This window comes from Nannobrachium achirus, assembly GCF_963921795.1.
Source record: "Nannobrachium achirus genome assembly, chromosome: 14".
Taxonomy (NCBI): Eukaryota; Metazoa; Chordata; class Actinopteri; order Myctophiformes; family Myctophidae; genus Nannobrachium; species Nannobrachium achirus.
The window spans coordinates 52,441,726-52,461,403 of NC_137821.1; the positions used below are offsets into that span (position 1 = coordinate 52,441,726).

Sequence of the window (19,678 nt, forward strand, 5' to 3'; positions counted from 1 at the left end):
TGGGTTGCACGAGTAAGGACCGGGAAAGGACCGCAAGGAACGGGTAATAATGAAATATAATAATGTATTTATTAGTCAGACACATGCTGTGATTTTGAAATTTGTTCTCCGCCTTTGACCCATCTCTTGGAGCGGTGAGCTGCAGCCGTGCCACGCTCGGGAATCAGTAATGGTGATCAGCCGCCCCAATCCAACCCTTGATGCTGAGTGCCAAGCAGGTAGGCATTGGGTCCCATTTTTACAGTCTTTGGTATGACCCGGCCGGGGAATCGAACCCCCGACCTCCCAGTCTCAGGGCGGACACTCTAACCACAAGGCCACTGAGCTGGTAAGGACCTATAAGGAAGTATATAGCAAGTAGCAGTTTTCCAAATGTACTTAAAGGGAATATTTCACTTTCAAAAAATTGTTTTATCATCTAATCAGGCTTTTAAGAACACCCTGGACAGATTTTAATTTGATTGATTAAATATTTAGATATTTGATGAAATACAGTAAATGTTATCAGGCCCTCCTCCTGCAGGACGCTTCCCCATACACACCCATTGTAACTTTTTATTTAACCATGATAAATTCATCAAAAAACATCCATTATTTTTTCTGGTGACTCATAATACCCTCCTAATATGTGAGCAGGCTGTGCTTTTCATTTATTTTTAATAATCATTTATTTTATTAATGCTTTCCATTTCCACAAAGAATTATAAAAAAAGAATGAAAAAAGTTATCAAAAGAACACGGCCTGCTCATATATTAGGAGTGTATTATGAGTCACCAGAAAAAATAATGGGTGTTAATGATGAATCTATCAGGGTTAAAATAGAGTTGGCTGGAACTCCCCTAGTGGGGTCCCCCAAAAATGTTAACACAGTAGATGTAATTAGTGCGGTTGCCCACCAGGGCAACACTATAGTAATAGTGCTACTTTATTTATGTATTTATTTATTTCTAGATAAACTTCCCCCATTGAGTTCAATGGGGGAGTGGCGCTGGCCTGAGGATTGGTTGGTCAAGCGTCACATGACAATTTGGCTATCCAGACAATAAATAGGCAACCACACTTGCAATTTCCCCAGAATTGCATTCTTTCTAGTTGTCTGTGTCCTGGTGAATCTTTAGAGTTTGATAAGTCCAGGTAAGGAGAAATCCAGGAGACTGCCAGCTGGATCCAGGAAGGTTGGCACCCTGACACACACACACACACACACACACACACACACACACACACACACACACACACACACACACACACACACACACACACACACACACACACACACACACACACAGATATACAAAAAGTCCATAGATACAAAGTCCACAGATACAAAAAAACTAAATTCAGGGATTACGAAATGTAATGCGGTTTACACCAACAAACCTATTGATCTTTAATTGCCACATAGAAGAAACCCCAGAGAGGGAGGATCCTATTACAGCCATAAATAACATCTCTCTGTTCTGTGATCCAACTGAGGGAGCATTGATACGTTTGTGAAAAGAGGATTATCGTTCAACAGTGGAAGATGAGGGTGCTATTACTGCTGTGCTTGTGTGTGTGCACGTTAACAGGATGGGCCCACGGCAACCTGGAAAATGATGACTATGACAACAGGGTGAGTGTGAGTAGAAAGAAGAGCTATAGGCCCCACTCCCGTTCTGGCAGCTGGGGCACACCAACCCTGGCTAGACAACCCATGCAGCTGGCAGAGACATGAGTTCAACAGAGCGCCTTTTTCCAATTAGCCAACGGTGGTGAATGCTAACCTGGTGAATGTTAACCTGGTCGACAGGGACGTGCAGAGGATGTTAGAGAGGCAGGGGCTGACATTTCTAAAAGGGCCTTTTGGTGGAAATATCGAAAATAGCAGACCTCCAAGCTCACAACACGTCGCAACACGCGTTGTGAGCTTGGAGGTCGGCTATTTTCGGTGTGTGATACCACACTGATGAACTATAAGCATAATCAAGAGAGAGGACAATTCTTTCAACATAAGACACCGCATTCAAGTTCAGGAGAGTTTGGACAAGGCAATTCTCTTGAATGCTGCCTTCAGGTACGGCATGGAAAGAGGGCATTTCCATTTCTTTACCCATTGTAAAAACTACATTCCTGGACTGGAGAGGGCACTTTTTACAGACAGATAAAAGGGCAGGGGCTCAAGCCCCCTTTGATGTCTATGTGTGCCTGCTGGTCAGACCAACGGAAGGACTAACCAATGCTCAGTCCCCACATTAATTACGTTTATAAACATTAAAAGCCGAATTTGTCAATATTATTTATCACTATGAACTGTAATTATTCGTTAATTATTAGTTATTTATTAATTTTGTGACCAGATTGACAACGGATGAGAGTTGCTTTTTTTTAAGAACGATATGCCTCTAAAACAGCAGCACTTTACACTGTCATTTCCCCAGGCTCCAAAGTCCACTAGAGGGTTGAGGAGACAGAAAAGAGCTTGGGTTATCCCTACTATCAATTATCCTGAGAACGACCGTGGACCCTTCCCCAAACCTATGATCCAGGTTGAGTGAGGACTTAGTGTAAATGCCTAAACTTGTAAATTGTAAGAACTACATTGTTTCCTTTGTAATTACTGGATGAACATGGTTATTTGCTATTTCAGTCAATCATTCACTCAGTCAATCAGGGATGAAGATGACATCCCTGTCAATTCTTCCACTGTTGAGCTCACATAGCTGAGGCACGGTGCCATACAGCTGTAAAATACTGTGAAATGAAATCAGATGGTGCAAACCTGGACATAACATAAGCATGGAATGTTCATCCATTAAACAAAATAGCCTGTGTGTACTGGTACATGTTAAAGTTTATATTCTATTTTGTTCTTTGCAGATTCGTTCAGATTTGGGTGACGAGATGCCAGTGTTGTACAGCATTACTGGACCAGGAGCAGACATGCCCCCTGTTGGCCTTTTCACTATAGATAGAAATACTGGCTGGTTGTTTGTTACTCAGTCCTTGGACAGAGAGAAAAAGCCCTTTTACACGGTAGGCACTGTGTGCATGATGACTGATGAGGATCACACACTCTCTAATCTCATCATGGGATTAAGTGTTTTTAAATGCTGTGCCAATTTGGATTTGTGTGTACATGGACTACATGCATCATTATGGTCTAACTTATTTCTTAGAGCGATAAGGGTTCATGATAAAGGTTAATTTCCCACTTTGCTGTCTGATTACAATTAGGATATAATATATTTATAAGTTAACTTAAGTCTTAATATTCCAAATATGTTTGTTTATACAGCTCCAAGTTCATGCGGTGTATGCACAATCAGGAAAGCTTAGTGAGGAACCAATGGACATCAATGTGATTGTCATCGACCAGAATGATAACAAACCACTTTTCACCCAAGACACCTATCTGGGAGAGGTCCCTGAGGCCTCACCTCTTGGTAAGATCAAATGCAATTCATTGCGACCGTAGGTCGCAGTTAACTATGAAAACCAGCACATCCTTCCGTATCTCTGTCTGTCTATATCGCCTGACACTGTGGTTCTATGGGTTTGTCGCTCTGACATCATGCTCTGACGTCACTATGATGTCAGGGGAACCACTGAATGTGTTTGCCGCTCTGACATCATGCTCTGGCTTCACTGTGATGTCACACTAACAGAATCCCTTTCATGCCCTTATGTGGAGTTCCCTGATGTCATCAATATTAAGCCCATATCTAACAGGACTTCATAAGGGAATGCCCATATATGGAGGCCACATCGGCCACATACCACACTGACAGCTAGCTGGTTCTACAAGACAGGGATCTCCATGTATGGGCATAAAAGGGTGTGATGTCAGATGTCATAGACATCATGCGACTTTCACATAATGAATAAGTAATCATGTGTGGGCTCTCACAGCATATCTCCATATGGATCTCCATATATGGGTACCAGGGGTCTCCATATATGGGTAACTGGTCCGATATACATCACTGGCCAGATGGCCAATTCAGTCGCCCTGAGGCGCCCTGAGGCGTCTTACTAGTAAGCTCTTTGCTTCATTAGTGTGTCTGTCACGCTGACGCTGTAGTGTGAGGGTCATTGTAAAATCTGTCTCTCCTTGTCTATTTCTTCAGGCACTGTGGTATGTACAGTCAATGCTACAGATGCAGATGCGCCAGGCAATGACAATTCAGATGTCCGCTACAGCATTCTGAATCAGGAGCCAAAGGCTCCTGCTGATAACCTGTTTGCGATCAACCCATACAGTGGAGCCATCATAGTCAATGCAGGTGGTTTGGACCAGGAGGTAATAAGCCATGATTCCATTGATTGAACATTTGGGCCATCAGTCCTTCAGTTAAATAAATGCCCCAAACAATATTGATAGTTTTCTCCATCTCTTAATATTAAAATTGGTAAGCAGGCGAGATGAAAAATGGATGCCTATTGTCCATTTCTCTAAGTAAATAAGTAAATGTATTAAAATGTACACAGCACAAAATAAACCAGTGAACCAAAAGAACAATCAGATGTACCCTATAAATGTAGGTATCAGTCATGTCAGCAGTGTATGGATGACTGAAGTGGAGTGTGTGGTTGATTGAGTGAATGCATAAATAAAATGTAAAGGTAGGAACCCTGAGACCCTCTACTCTGTTGAGCAGTAGAGAGAGTATGAAATCAGGTTAGTCAGAGACTGAGTGTGTGAGACTTCCTGAAGACTTCCTCTCAATCAATAGGTGAGGGAAGAGATTGGCGAACAGGCATAGGGGGAGAGCCGTCACAGTTGTGTGTTGTAATAATACCTTCAACTCTTGAACTGTGTATATACATATGTTTCAAGAAGAAATGTGTAGGCCTACTTCTGCAAAATGTCTAGATGTGTGTGTGTGTGTGTGTGTGTGTGTGTGTGTGTGTGTGTGTGTGTGCGTGTGCGTGTGCGTGTGCGTGTGCGTGTGTGTGTGTGTGTGTGTGTGTGTGTGCGTGCGTGCGTGCGTGCGCCAACAGCAATTCCCAAAGTACACTCTGGACATACGAGCAGCAGATTTGAGGGGACATGGGTTGAGCGGAAACACGAAAGTTATCCTTACAGTCACAGACAGCAACAACAATGCTCCCGCTTTTCAGAAAGCAACAGTAAGTATAATGCAAATATGGTTGATGTAAAGGAGGCATAAATACTGTACATCAGGGGTCTTCAACAGGGGGTCCGCGACCCCTATGGGGTCTGCAGGGATACTGCAGGGGGTCCCCGAAAATAAAAACATACATGATTCTGTCTCTTTTGAATATCTTGTATACATGATTATTGTGCAATTGACAGATTGTTAGTAATAGATTGATAGTATTGATATTGGTTCTCAGTTAATAAGGTGTGTTTGTAAATGGCAGTGGCAGGCCACTTGTACATAAAAGCATGAATATATTAATCTATTGTTTATACATATGAAACACAATTGTATGCATAAAGATACACTATATGTTGTAGCCCCACCCCCACCCTACAAGGTAGGGGGTCCCTGCTCCATCTCCCCATCAGTTTGGGGGTCCCTGGCCTCAAAACGTTGAAGACCCCTGCTGTACATGCTTTGAGGTATAGGATTTCTGTAGGGAGCCACATTATCCTGATTAACCCTTAAGTGCTGTTCGGGTCATTTTGACCCGTTTTACATTTTCATTTGGAAAAAAAAGGTAGAAGTTTAAATCGTTTCCACCTGAAACTCACTGGCCTTAAAGATTTTTCTGAGATGAACATGCAAAAAAAAATATTTTTGCACTACACCCATGCTACACCCCCCTCATATTTTTTGAACCTTAAGTGCTGTTCGGGTCATTTTGACCCAGAAGCACAGATGCACAGAAATACACAGTATTATGCCAAAACACAGACACACAGTCACCCCCACTTCTAACACCGCCCTTCCGAAGCCCCATTCCGTACCCTCCCCCCCTTCCGCACCCCCCCCTCCCCACACTTAAACCCCCCCCCCCTGATGCACAGAAATGCAAGGAATCATGTGTACAAACACAAATACACAATCACCCCCTAACCCCTTCCACCCCTCCACCCTCCAACCCCCCTCACCTCACCCTTACCCCCTCCCCTCCAAACCCCCCAACCCAACCCCCCCTCACCTCCCTCCCACCCCCCCTCCCCCCGCCACCCCAGATGCACAGAAATAAAAGAAAGCATGTATACTGTATACTAACACAGACAAACAGTCACCTCCTCTGTAGGAAGGTAGGCATCGCCCAGCACTTAGACACCACTAAACCTCCAGACGCACGCCTATGACACTCCACCCCTGCTCCAGTTTTGTGTTTGTGCACAAGAGTGAGTCCACGACGATCTGTTACAAAGTTACATACCCTAACCCATGTGGTAAAGGTAACTGTACATGTATACTTGCTGTTGGACGTTTTCTAGCTAAATCTGTACAACTTCACTTTATTCTCAAACCAAACACAACATTTACTTGGTGTGTAATAAGGACATCAAATATGAAATGCCGCAAATGGACAAGATAGGCTGACATGAGAAGATACCTGATGTCATTTCAATCTGTCTAGGAACACCATTCAGCAACACACAAGCACACTATCAACAGAAAAGTGGTTGATGAAATAGCAACTGTTTGATAACATTGCTTGACATGTGTATTGCCTACTGTATGGAAGTGATGACTATTTGTATGTACACTCACTCACACTCTCACTCGACATGTGCCTGTGTTCTCTCCTAGTATGAGGCGACTGTCCCAGAAAACCAAGTGGGAGCTGTGGTTGTTAATATGACTGTGACAGATGCCGACGAGCCCCATACCCCAGCCGGGAACGCAAAGTTCACGATTGTTGACGGTGACCCCACTGGACTGTTCTCTGTGGAAACATCCCCCGTTAATAAACAAGAAGGAATCATTAGGACGGCTAAGGTAGAAAGCTAACCACTTAGTTCAGATGTTTTACTTTGAAGTCCTAGTTGTTAAAAAAATTCAACACTTAGGCCTACCTGAATAAAGAGTTAATTAACATTCATGCACATTTATACTGTAGCACATATTCCTATCTCTCACTGTGGCCGCGAGGAACTGAACGAAACTCGGCTTGTGATGTTTGCAGCGTTATTTTTGGCATAACATTGATGGTACACTACAGACATTTCAGTTTTGTGGTAGCCTATGTCCTTTTGTTATGATCAAGACTGCAGGGATAATTTGGTTAAAGCCTTAACTCGCATTTCTGTAATTTATTTTCTTTAATTTAGAGTTGCCAATTATTTTTTACACAATTTTTTATTTCTCCCCAATTTTGTCATTATGCCTATTAAATGCCTCCCCACACATTTCATTGTTGTGACTGCTGTTTTACCATAATGGATCAATGGAATATGCGCAGCGACAAATATCGGCTTTTGTTCCCACGAACACACAGTTGTGTTCGTATAAAATAGATTCAGCCAAAGGGTTAGGGTTAGGGTTAGGCAAACCGGATGCACCACAGTGGATTTGAACTCCTAGATAATATCTAGGGTGTTAACCAGTGGGTTAGCGTTTGGTTGCTGGTAATAAACATGTCTGTGGCATTGTTGTGCTTTTCTCCACATATCCATTAAGGCCTTGGACTTTGAGTTGAATGGCAAGTACACACTGATGGTTGCTGTTGAGAATGAGGTACCCTTCACCACAAGGCTGCCAACGGCCACTGCCACGGTGACAGTGAATGTGGGGGACGTCAACGAGGCTCCCTTCTTCAACCCAGTGAAGAAGTTGGTGGTGAAGCGAGAGGACTTGGCCGTTGGCTCGGTAGTTGTGGCGTACACTGCTACTGACCCTGACACTGCAAAGAAACAGAAAGTCAAGTAAGTTCACCTTTCATTAGTTGTTTAAAAAAGGAATGTCCCTCAACTTTATACGATACGTATAGTATTTCCACAACAAAGCACTTTTCATCCAGTAGTAGTGGGCTAACAAATGGTTGCCTCCATTGAAACTGTATCTTCCCCAGTTATGTGTGCTTTTATTCTCCCTTAACTTAAATAATAATAATTCAAGACAACTGTCACAAATTAGCCTACTTAAGTTGTGGTTTATAAAGGAAAAGCAAAATAGTTTTAAATGTCTGTGTTTCTGTGTGCAGGTATAGAAAACTGCAGGACAGGGCTGGCTGGTTGAATGTAAACAAACAGTCAGGTAGGATCACAGTGAAGTCTGAAATGGACAGGGAGTCCAGTTTCGTCAAGGGTGACAAATACACAGCTCTCATTGGTGCATATGATGATGGTAGGTGTTGCAGTGATTGGAAAGCACTTTGGGTCTGTTGTTCTTAAGTGTGCTATTTAAATAAACATGCCTTACACATACACACATCTCATTAGAACACGATGGCGTAAGGTGTTACATACACAGATTTTATTAAAACATATGACGACGTTAGGTGTTACATACGCTGATCTTGTTAGTGAAGATGGTAGGTGTTAAAATGAGCTGTGTATACATTAAAAAAGATTTTTATTATCAGTCAGCATATTGCACAATCGGAGTATGACTGAATCATTCATTACTGTGTGGAAACACGGCCTGTGTGTGTGTGTGTGTGTGTGTGTGTGTGTGTGTGTGTGTGTGTGTGTGTGTGTGTGTGTGTGTGTGTGTGTGTGTGTGTGTGTGTGTGTTCCAGATGAGATCCCAGCCACAGGAACTGGCACCCTGATCATTCAGCTACAAGATATCAATGACAACTACCCCACCATCGATGAACGTTTCATCACGGTGGGTGAAGAATTAAATCCATTACTGTACATTACCCATTGTGTTTTACCTGATGGACAGAGAACGACTCATTCGGCAATCCTGCAAACATTTCAAGACAGATTCTTGTTGAGGTTGCCATGCTTGACGTGTAAATTTGATCTGATTGAATCTGTACTTTTAGTTGTACCCACATGGTATACAACAGTGGTTCCCGAACCTTTTAACTCGAGACCCAAAAGATAAATTAGACGTTTGCCCTCGACCCAAACTAGTGAAAACTGCAGATCTACAAGCTCACAATGCATCGCTTCGTGCCACGTTGTGAGCTTGTACATTGTCTATTTTCACTATTTTTAAATCTGTGAAACAGATTACTTACTTTCCTGTGTGTGAGTGCACTACCTTTACACGACTTTTTGCCCATTGGCTGTCTCGGTGTCACATGGTCAGTGACGTCATTACGTGCGCATCCCACGTCTTAGACGCGTTCACGTTGCCTAGAGCAGGGCCGGAGTGGGCCTGTCTGGGCCATAGGGACCCATACACCCTTCCAGGCCACTCTACCCAAACACTAGGCAACATGAAAATACATGAACGCGCCTGCCACCCGCACTCACACACATGTGACAGCCTTACAGTTTCAGTTCTGTTTGGCTGAGATGTTTCTTGTAAAACAAAACACTTAAAAAACTAATATACTAATACATACCACCCACTGTATAGGCCTACAGAAGTAGTCACTACAACACTCGCTTCTGTGCAGACAGTGCAGTATGTCATAGGAGCAATCATATGAAGACAACAGTTACAGTATTTTTCCTTTCCACATGGGCTAAGTAATCACTGAAAATCATTATTCCATATATACCAACAGTCACACTAGAAAGTGTTCTATATCCAGTCCATATTATTTATATGGTATGCAATTAAATAAAAATATAGTATTATTTTGTCAGCAAAGCATTTAGATGTCAGCTTACTATATCAATATTATATGCAAACGCCAATGTTCAATGTAAAACTGTACAATCTAGTACTGTACTGTATTATCACTGAGTAGAGCTCTGCATGCACCTCTCCCCCGGAATAATCTTATATTCAGTTAGAATCATCACTACCTGCTAGTAGTTCCATTCTGCTAGTAGTGCTATGGAACCTCCTATTCAGTTAGGAAGACATTGTGGAATAATTACTGGAACTAACAAGCACTGGCCTCCACCCTACAAACAACATACCACATAGCTAGCTTACAGATTGTCTGTTTCAACAGCACAGCAGCTTCACATGTTTCTCTATCCCACAAAAACATCAATCAATCAGGTAGCCACATGTATCACAGTCAAGCTCAAATTATATATAAAATGACAACAATAGTGTAGAATATGCCTGAAGATGGTGTATGAAACTCCAACTCAGTACAATGTTTCCCATTTCTTAACTTCTGTCCATACATTAGCATAATCACTTAGTAGTGTAGCGGGGCTGTTAAGGAGAACAATACTTCAGTTCTGGAAAGAAGCACCACAATTTTACAGAGTGTACCTCTTGGGTCATTCTTTAGAAAAATCACATTAGACACTTAATTTTCAAAATGTCCGCCAGTTTTAAAGATGGCCGCCTTTTCGGATATGTTTTACAGTACGCCAGCCAGTTAATATCGAATTTTCATAATATTAGAGTTGTTTTGTAGGTTTTAAAACATCCTGAGTTCATTTATTACACTTTTAAAGCAGCCAGAATAACCTTTCTGACTTTTGGTTGGGGTCTTTCCTCACCTGGGACCCCCCAGACAGACCCCTGAGCCTATTTCAGTAATCGCTCTGCTCCTGCACCAGAACAATGTTAAATTAGATCTGAAATATGCTCTGAAATAAAAAATGACTAGTAGCAAATAACAGAGGTCTTCCACGGGGGGTCCGGGACCCCTGGGGGGGTCCTCAGAGCTATTACAGGGGGCCTGCCAAATCTCGATGAGATCTTTTTTTTTTCTTTTTTTTTTTACATTTGAAACTTTGAATGTTTTTATGTATCCTGGTTTTATGTATTGTACTTTGATGGTTTATTAGTATTCTCAGTATTATTTATAATGTTTTTTGTGTTAAAACAGTTATGGTTGACAGCTGTTACTGCAGGGATTGCAATAATGAAGGTATTGCAACTTTTCACTTTGGGTGCAGAACAACATTTCCATTTATTGCACTGCACTCACACTGACAACACATACACACATACACACACACACACACACACACACACACACACACACACACACACACACACACACACACACACACACACACACACACACACACACATTTTAACCATTTATTTATGTCCACACAAAGGAGATGCATACAAGGACACAAATAGTATAGGTGCAGTAGAGTAACATTTACAAAATCATGGCATTATGTCTTCATGATACAATAGCAAGGCACTTGGTACTCTACGGGTATAAGTAACAGCGTCTCCGCCATATGTGGCGGCTGCCGATTATAGCGGAGACGGAACAATACTTTGCCAGCCTTTTTGCCTCTTTTTTAGGCACTCCAAGTTGTTGAAACCCTCTAACAACCAGCCTGTGGGTATGTCCTAGGCTGCCAAATATGAAAACAAATAGTCTGCACCTGTACCCCAGCTCTGAGATCGTATTTAGGAGAGGTTGGTATTTAATGACCTTGGTCATGAAAGCTTCCTCTAGGCTAGGGTCAAAGGTGCAGGCCATCTCCAATACAGACACTTCCCTGGACTCTTCATCAACCACAACAACATCTGGTGTATTAGCTGTCAAAGATGCAAACATTTCCAAGTTATCACAGAGATGAAACATGGATGGAATGACACGGGAATGTTTGTACACACACACACACACACACACACACACACACACACACACACACACACACACACACACACACACACACACACACACACACACACACACACACACACCTCTTTGTTATTGTCACCCCAAAACCCTCACCTTATCCTCTTATAGAGCCCATGGTTAATTACGCCCAAAGAGATTCACTACACTACAGTAATTTCAGACATGCAGGATATATTCGTCTTCATCATCATCATCATCTTCAATGTCCAACCTAATAGTGTTGACACAGTCTCCACCATAGCATAGAGTGAAAGGCAGGTTATTTGAGCAGCTGCACCGTCCCTTACAACCTGCTTTGCAGACACATTTGATGGGCTCAAGTACTGCCTTTGGAGCAGGGAGAGCAAGAAAACTGAAACCTGGAATATACCCTCCACTCTCTGAATTCCATCTATTTTCTTCGATTGGTGGAAGCACAGGGAAATTTGTCAGGTATGATTTATCCTGCATTGTGACGGAGTTGGCACGGAGGTAATGTGGTAGCAGTGCAGCACGAGTTGGAGGTAGCATCTCACCCTCCAAGTTATTTGACAGAAATAGTTCCCATCTGAGTAATCCCAGGGTTGTTGGACCTTTTGAACTGTAAACATGGCATGCAAAATGTTCGGACTGCAATGTTGATGGAAGCTCACAATTTATAAGCTCAGGAGGAATGGCCAATGACCTTGCCAAGGTCCTTGAAGCGGTTAGTGGCTTGGTCATCATCATCATCATCATCATCAAGTAGGCATTGACCCATGTCTTTTTGGTGATTCCAACAAATGTTCTTCCCCAGTCAACACCTGAAAAACGCAAAGGAACCCTTGACATTTGTAACATCAACTTGAACTCACTCGAATATATCAATTTCCTTTTTTTGTACCGGAGGCAAGGACTTGATAAGGAATCGGGGTATCAGCCTCTTCATGTGTTTGCACTTCCTCAAAATCATGTCCCTTGATGAAGGTATCGTATTATGATGCCTACTTCGTCATACCTGACAAATTGCCCTGAGCTTCCATCAATTGAAAAAATAGATGGAATTCAGAGAGTGGAGGGTATGTTCCAGTCAGGTTTCTTGCCATCCCTGCTGCAAAGGCAAAGCTCATCAAATGTGTTTGCAAAGCAGGTTACAAGGGACGGTGCAGCTGCTCAAACAATAACCTGCCTTGCACTCTCCTCCCTGCAAATGATATAGTGGAAACTGTCAACATTATTAGGGAGGACATGTATAGTAGTGAATTTCTTTGGGTACAATTGACCGTGAGCTCTTTAAGAGGATAGGGTGCGGGTTTTGGGGTGACGATAACAAAGAGGTGTGTGTGTTGTGTTGTCAGTGTTAGTGCAATGCAATAAATGGACATGTTAGACTGTGCGCCCAAAGTGAGAAGTTGCAATACCTTAATTCTTGCAATACCTGTGAACCTGTCTGTCTAACACACACATGTTATAAATAATACTGAGAATACTAATAAAAACAGTTTCAAATGTAAAAATATATATACATATAAAAAAAAGGAACTTCCCCATCAAGATTCGGCAGGCCTCCTGTAGTAACTCTGAGGACCCCCTAGGGGTCCGGGACCCCTGTGGAAGACCCCTGGGTATTTGCTACTACTCATTTTTGCTTTCAGAGCCCAGTTACAACAATTTTAATGCTTCAGTTATGATCTAATTTAACATTGCTCTGGAGCAGGAGCAAAGCGACTACTCAGATAAGCTCAGGGGTCTGTTTGGGGGGTCCCAGGTGAGGAAAGACCCCAACCAAAAGTCAGAAAAGTTATTCTGGCTGCTTTAAAAGAGTAATAAATGAACTCACGATGTTTTAAAACCTACAAAACAACTCTAATATTATGAAAATCGGACATTAACTGGCTGGCGTACTGTTCAGAGGCAGCCATCTTGGAAACATGGCAGCCATTTTGATTTTTCAGTGTCTAACGTGTTTTATCATAGGAACAACCCCTAAGGAGTACTTGTGAAAAGTTTTAGGTTTCTTTCCACTTGTGAAGTATTTTAGTGCAAAAATGCATTTACCTGCCCAGCTATGGTCTCAGGGATAGATAGCACCTTAACTCTGCAGCCGCACAGAGGCGCTCCAACACAAAATTGCACCAGTTATTTTAGAGTTGTGCATACTAGTATCCACCAAATGTTTCCTCCAAACCCTCAAGTGTAACTTGAGAGTCATTACAGACAGCAATTTGTGTTCATGCTATTAAAATGGTCTAACTTTGTTAGGGTACAAAATGGAACAAATTGTGTTCTTAATAATCCTAATAACGTCAATGAATTTATCTGGCCTAATGCTCCCCTAGGGATCCACATGCATGTTGAGAAACTTGAGAAGAATCAGTGTTTATATTGAAACAACTTACTTGTTGCTGCATCATTCTTACTAGAAGACTGCATGCTGAAGCTTTGAACATTTCAGTCAGTATAACATTTCCCCCCATCCTTCTCACCCTTCAGCGCCATGTTTTCTCTTTTTCTTTGTGGGGCTATGCGGCTGGGGTTGGGGTCCATAATTTAACCATTTATTTATTTATTTTGTCGCCTTCTTCTCTCTGCTGTCTGGCCACTATCCTCAGTCAGACGTGTGTTTGTGTGCTGCCTTCCTTAGCCGGTCGGTCTGTCTGTGAGCACGCTTGTGGTAGGGCCTGGCCAGAAAGCCAAACTAACCAATCACGCATTGATTCTTCCAAAAAAAAAGTTGATTGCTGTCCTTTTTGACCAATCCCTTGGGGAGAAAACACACGTTGCTCTTCTGTTTAGAGAGGGGAGGGGGCGAGTAGCTGTCAGCACAGGCCAGCTGTGGTGTCAAGTTACACAGGCAGGGCTGCTGTATGAAGCCCTGCTGCTGCTGGATATGTGGCCTGCGCAAAGGGGATCTTTTTATTTTTTTCAGGAGGCACCAGGCCAGGGGGAATCGTCCCCCTACTCCCTACTGTCAATCCGGGCCTGGCCTAGAGACGCATTCACGTCATTGTCCTGGAGTCCACGTTAAAATAATTTACCACGTCTCGAAAAAATATATATTTTAAAAAGTCCACAGACGCCACCATTGTTCATGGGTGAAGGCATGCTACTTTACCCTGCGTTAACACAAATGAAATCCGCGTAGAAAGTCTTAAAACAGACGATAGAACTAACAGTGTGTGTTTTGAATCCATTTTGTGCGACCGTACATGGTCACAGAATTCAATGGGTGCCTGAGTTTTAGCGTAGCACCGGGCCGCTCTCTGACCATAGTGGCACAGCGTGTCAGGTGATACACCAAAAAGGGTTCCCCCACAGAACGTGTTCCCCCACAGGCGCAGAATAGTGACGTCTTTACACTGCAGCTGCTACGTTTAGCTACATGCTAAAGCTACTGCCGTTTCTGGCTGCTCTTCTGAGGCAGAGTGAGGCTGGCAGAGGGTCATAAACTCATTAAGTCATAAAAAGACGTCTGATTTTCAAAGCGGAGAAACTAATTATCTGTGATTTACAACAGCCGTTTTCCCGAGCGCTCCACGTTCTCATAGTATTACGTCTCTCCCACAGAGTGGTCTCTCCATACACATTACACAGTGGTGAGAAAAGTATACTCAAATGTTTTACTTAAGTAAAAGTATCTATACTGCAAGTAAAAGTCCGGAATTCAAAATGTACTTGAGTAAAAGTATAGGCTACACTTAGGACTAAAAGTAAAAGTACTCATTATGCACAATTATTCTGTATCACATGTTACCAAATAATATCCTTTGAAAATAGCCATGGCTGAAGTGGTTATGTAGGCTATACTTTTCAAAGTAACTAGTAAAGTTTTCAAATAATTGTAGTGGAATAAGTACAATATTTGCCTCTGAGATGTAGTGGAGTAGAAGTAAAAGTAATGAAAATTGGAAATACTCCAGTAAAGTAAAAGTACCTTAAATTGTACTTATAAGTACAGTACTTGAGAAAATTACCTTTTTATTACCCCAAGAAAAGAAAAAAAAAATACCATTATTGCACCAAAGTAATCAAAAAGCTAAAACTATACTATCGAAAATGTCCAAACATTAGCCTAATTGTAAAATAATATAAGATAGAGGCAAACATTTTATAAATAGCCAATCTAAAAGCTCACAATGCAAAAAATAAATAAAATGGGGACCCAAATTATACCAAGGCTATTTGAAAATAGCCGATCTACAAGCTCACAACGCATTGCAGTGCGACACGTTGTGAGCTTGTAGATCTGCTATTTTCAAACATTTTGTACTTTTACTTTTGGTACTTTAAGTACATTTGGATACCAATACTTTTGTACTTTTACTCAAGTACATTTGTAATTCTGGACTTTTACTTGTAACAGAGTGATTCTACATTGCAGAATTGATACTTTTACTTAATTATAAAAATGTAGGTACTTTTTCCACCACTGTGTAAACGTTTGTGTTCTCATGCCAATAAAGCTTCTTTGAATTGAAGATTGAATTGAAGATTGCTCCCCATGTGGCGGAGTACACAATAATGGTAAATAAAGTAGCTTACTCTAAAATAATCCATCCATCCATCCATCCATCTTCAACCGCTTATCCAGCATCGGGTCACTGGGGTAACAGTTCCAACTGAGATTTCTAGATAACCCTAACCCTAACCCTAACCCTAACCCTTAATAATAATAATTAAAATAAACAATACTAATGATTATAATTGCGACCGTCAGGTCGCAGTTACTATGCAAACCTCCACCGCCTGTCTGTCCGTCAGTCTGTCTGTCACGTCACATCACACTTTTTTGCCCCTATCCATGTGAAATTTTCCACACACAATCCTTGTCTGCCAATCCACAACCTCCACCCTTCCAGGGACCCCCGTAGCTCCAGGGACCCCCGCCAAATTTTTTAAAACACATTTTTGAATACTGCTCCTGCAGTTTTTGCCCTAAAATCACACAAATCGCTACACAGTATGTCTACACTTATCTCATCGACATGGATCTGTCCCATATAGCGCCACCATCAGGTCGATTTTTTAACACATTTTTGGACCTAAACTTTTTTTTTCTAAATTTTTTTTTTCAAACTTTTTTTTTTTTCAAAAACATTTTTTTTCAAACTTTTTTAACACTAAAACGAGCACACAGATTTTATATTGACTGTGTCAATTCTTGTTTAAACATTTGTTTTAGAAATGATGGTATTTCTTAGATTTTTATCAAAAAACAACTGTGTTTCTTCAGATGTGCAACAGAGAGTCAGTTCCCCAAATGCTGTCAGTGACGGACAAAGATGGAGAGGGTCATGCTGCACCATTCAGTGTTGCACTGATAGGACTGTCCAGACTATACTGGACTGCACGGATGAATGACACCAGTATGTTCTATCTAAATGTTTGTTTTTTTAGTTTTTGATGGATTTTGATGGAAAGAGGCTACCTGGCTTTTGCCAAGGTGCTGGAAAAGGTGGTCTAAATGCTATTAACTTATAAAAAATAATACAATTCCAATAATAATCATGGTTACACAGTGCTTGTTCAGTAACAGGGTCTCTCTGTCTCACCAGCTCGTTTGGTATATATTAAATATATGTTCAGGTAGGATATCAATTCTTATCCAAACAGGATAAAGATATTAAGAATGAAGTGAAATTAAATGTGGTGAAACAAAAATTACAAGACAAAATTGGAACACTTTTGATAAATAATCTTCGGGGGTTCTCTTCTGATTTCATAAAATTGTTATCGCAATCTGAACATTTTCTGTTTATTAAGAGCTGGAGAGATGATGGGGGAGACTACTATAGCAATGATTATTTAAGTCCTACGTCTTCTGTCTCTGAAAAAAATATATTGGTTACCTTTTGTGATTTAAGTTAAACCCCCACAAAATCACACTCATAACCATTTTATGTAAAAGATGTATCTAATAAGTGAGTGGTCTCCTCTTCCTTCTCCCTCCTTCAGAGACAGGCATCATCCTCACGCTAGCCCAGGAGCTGAGCCCAGGAGAATATAGTGTGGTGCTGACCGTTTCAGACACCGAGGGCAAGATGCAGGACAGCACCCTGCAGGCTACTGTGTGCGACTGCACAGGGGTTGATGTGGAGTGCCAACGCCAACAATGGCGCTGTCAAAAGTCTGTTTTTACGTCAATATGTATTCAGTAACAGTAAAGTTCTTGCTTAATTTGGTTTAAAGCTTTACCGAGCAGCACGATCACATACATTTGTCAATGTTTTATCATTAAACATAACCGTAAAATAAATGTTTCCATTTTCCATTTTCTTTCAAGCACCCCCTGTAGTACCTCTGGGTACACATACCCCCATTTGAGAAGCACTGGACTAGATGACCCTGAAATCTTTAAAGTGGCACCGGTATCATGCATACAAATGTCCATTTTTTATGACTCAGCGTTTATTAAGGATTACATTTTACACAAAGGAGATAAAGAGAAAATTCATACAAATGTACATTATCAAACACACAGCACAAAAGTTTCTGAATCCAAAGTGTGCCATCACAAATTCAATCCATTTGATGATTCCCATGAAAGTATGTACTCTCACTTTGTAATCAATACTAGTAATCAGTAATCAATCCAAGTTGCTCTTTTAGCACATACACAAACGCAAACAGATTCTTCCTATGTATAACATTTCCTGTTCGACTTCCTGTTGATTCAACTAGTTTCAGATCTGTATCTGGATCCATAGATCCAGACCAGATCTTCGTTCTAATTCAAATTCACTTATTCAACCAGGCAAGTGGGAGAAGCCATACTAAAAACCTAAGGACTAATGTGGACTAACTGAGTGACAAAAAGGTTTACGAACAAATGTTTTTTTGTTCCCACATATCGCACTGCACTATCCACAACTTTCCAACATCCCATCGTGCATTGCGCAGAATGTGCAGGCAGCTTCCGGCGCCGCAGCCGAGAGTGATCTACAAGCTCACAACGGTTGCATCTGCGACGCGACGTGAGCTTGTATGTCTGCTGTTAACCGGAAGTGTCCCGCAATGTCTCGCACAGCTCTCACAGCTCTAAAAAAAAGCAGCTGGGTTGGGCTGCGATATCTGAATTTCCCCCGCGGGATTTATCATTATCATTATCATTATCATTATCATTATCTTTGGTGGCCTACACGGAAGTTGTTACTAGTATACAGATCTCAATGATGCATATGATGACAGTAGTAGGGGATGAGGACAAAATGTATAGTGAGCTTTTTTTTCAGTTTTAGGCTTACGGTATAAAAAAATGGTCGTAAAATCGTAGTAATGTGTGTGTGTGTGTGTGTGTGTGTGATTGATTGATTGAAGACTTTATTATAAGTTTGCATAGAAAAAAGTACAGTTTCATGATGGCACAGTTCACTGGTACAAGGTCAACTAAAAGGAGATCCTAGAAAAGCACTTGGCTTATTTACACAGGAAACCACTGAAGTATCTCATATAACAGACCGTAGACGGATAGAACACAGTACTATGCAGTAGATATAGTCAGGAGAAAATAAAGTAAACAAGAGACCAAAAAAAAAAAAACTGTGCAAAAAATATATACAGTAGGTAAATACAAAGAAGGGTCAGGAGGGTAAGGCTGGGCTAGGTTTTGTTATTGCCAGTTGCAAACGGCTGCTGCCTGTAAGTGTTTTTTAAGGGCGATTTTAAAGGATGCTAGGGAACCATACTCCTTTAAGGCCTTCGGTAAGGCGTTCCACATTTTGGTGGTATAGCAGAAGAACAAGTTTGACCCTTTGTTTGAGTTGACTCTGGGTTAAACGTGATCTGTGGCAATATAGCCTCTGGTGTTGTAATTGTAGACGTCCTTATACGTTTATAAAGTATTTTGACAGGTACATGGGTATCATAGTGGAGTAGTGTATCTTGTACACCAGGCCCATTGTGTGTGTGTGTGTGTGTGTGTGTGTGTGTGTGTGTGTGTGTGTGTGTGTGTGTGTGTGTGTGTGTGTGTGTGTGTGTGTGTGTGTGTGTGTGTGTGTGTGTGTCTGGAAGCACATCTCACGAAAATTGAAATTTAGTTTCCCTACAGAGAAATCTGTGACAGCTGCTGAAAGTTGGGGTAAAAAGAAAAAGAAAATTCCTTGGGCT

At 41.5% G+C, this 19,678-nt stretch overlaps 1 protein-coding gene across 1 annotated transcript in view; it reads left to right on the top strand.

The window, feature by feature from the left end:
- LOC308298129 (uncharacterized protein) overlaps positions 1–17,848 on the top strand; it is a 55,752-nt gene extending 37,904 nt beyond the window's left edge. Inside the window, exons 16-27 of the mRNA XM_080741686.1 lie at positions 1,493–1,622; positions 2,422–2,529; positions 2,861–3,016; positions 3,279–3,426; positions 4,111–4,283; positions 4,985–5,113; positions 6,721–6,909; positions 7,591–7,835; positions 8,114–8,256; positions 8,651–8,742; positions 16,806–16,938; positions 17,528–17,848. Of these exons, the coding sequence (XP_080597812.1) occupies positions 1,493–1,622; positions 2,422–2,529; positions 2,861–3,016; positions 3,279–3,426; positions 4,111–4,283; positions 4,985–5,113; positions 6,721–6,909; positions 7,591–7,835; positions 8,114–8,256; positions 8,651–8,742; positions 16,806–16,938; positions 17,528–17,730 (1,849 nt within the window). The 3' untranslated portion in view covers positions 17,731–17,848. The remainder of the gene's footprint in view (positions 1–1,492; positions 1,623–2,421; positions 2,530–2,860; positions 3,017–3,278; positions 3,427–4,110; positions 4,284–4,984; positions 5,114–6,720; positions 6,910–7,590; positions 7,836–8,113; positions 8,257–8,650; positions 8,743–16,805; positions 16,939–17,527) is intronic.
- Positions 17,849–19,678: the final 1,830 nt, after the last annotated feature.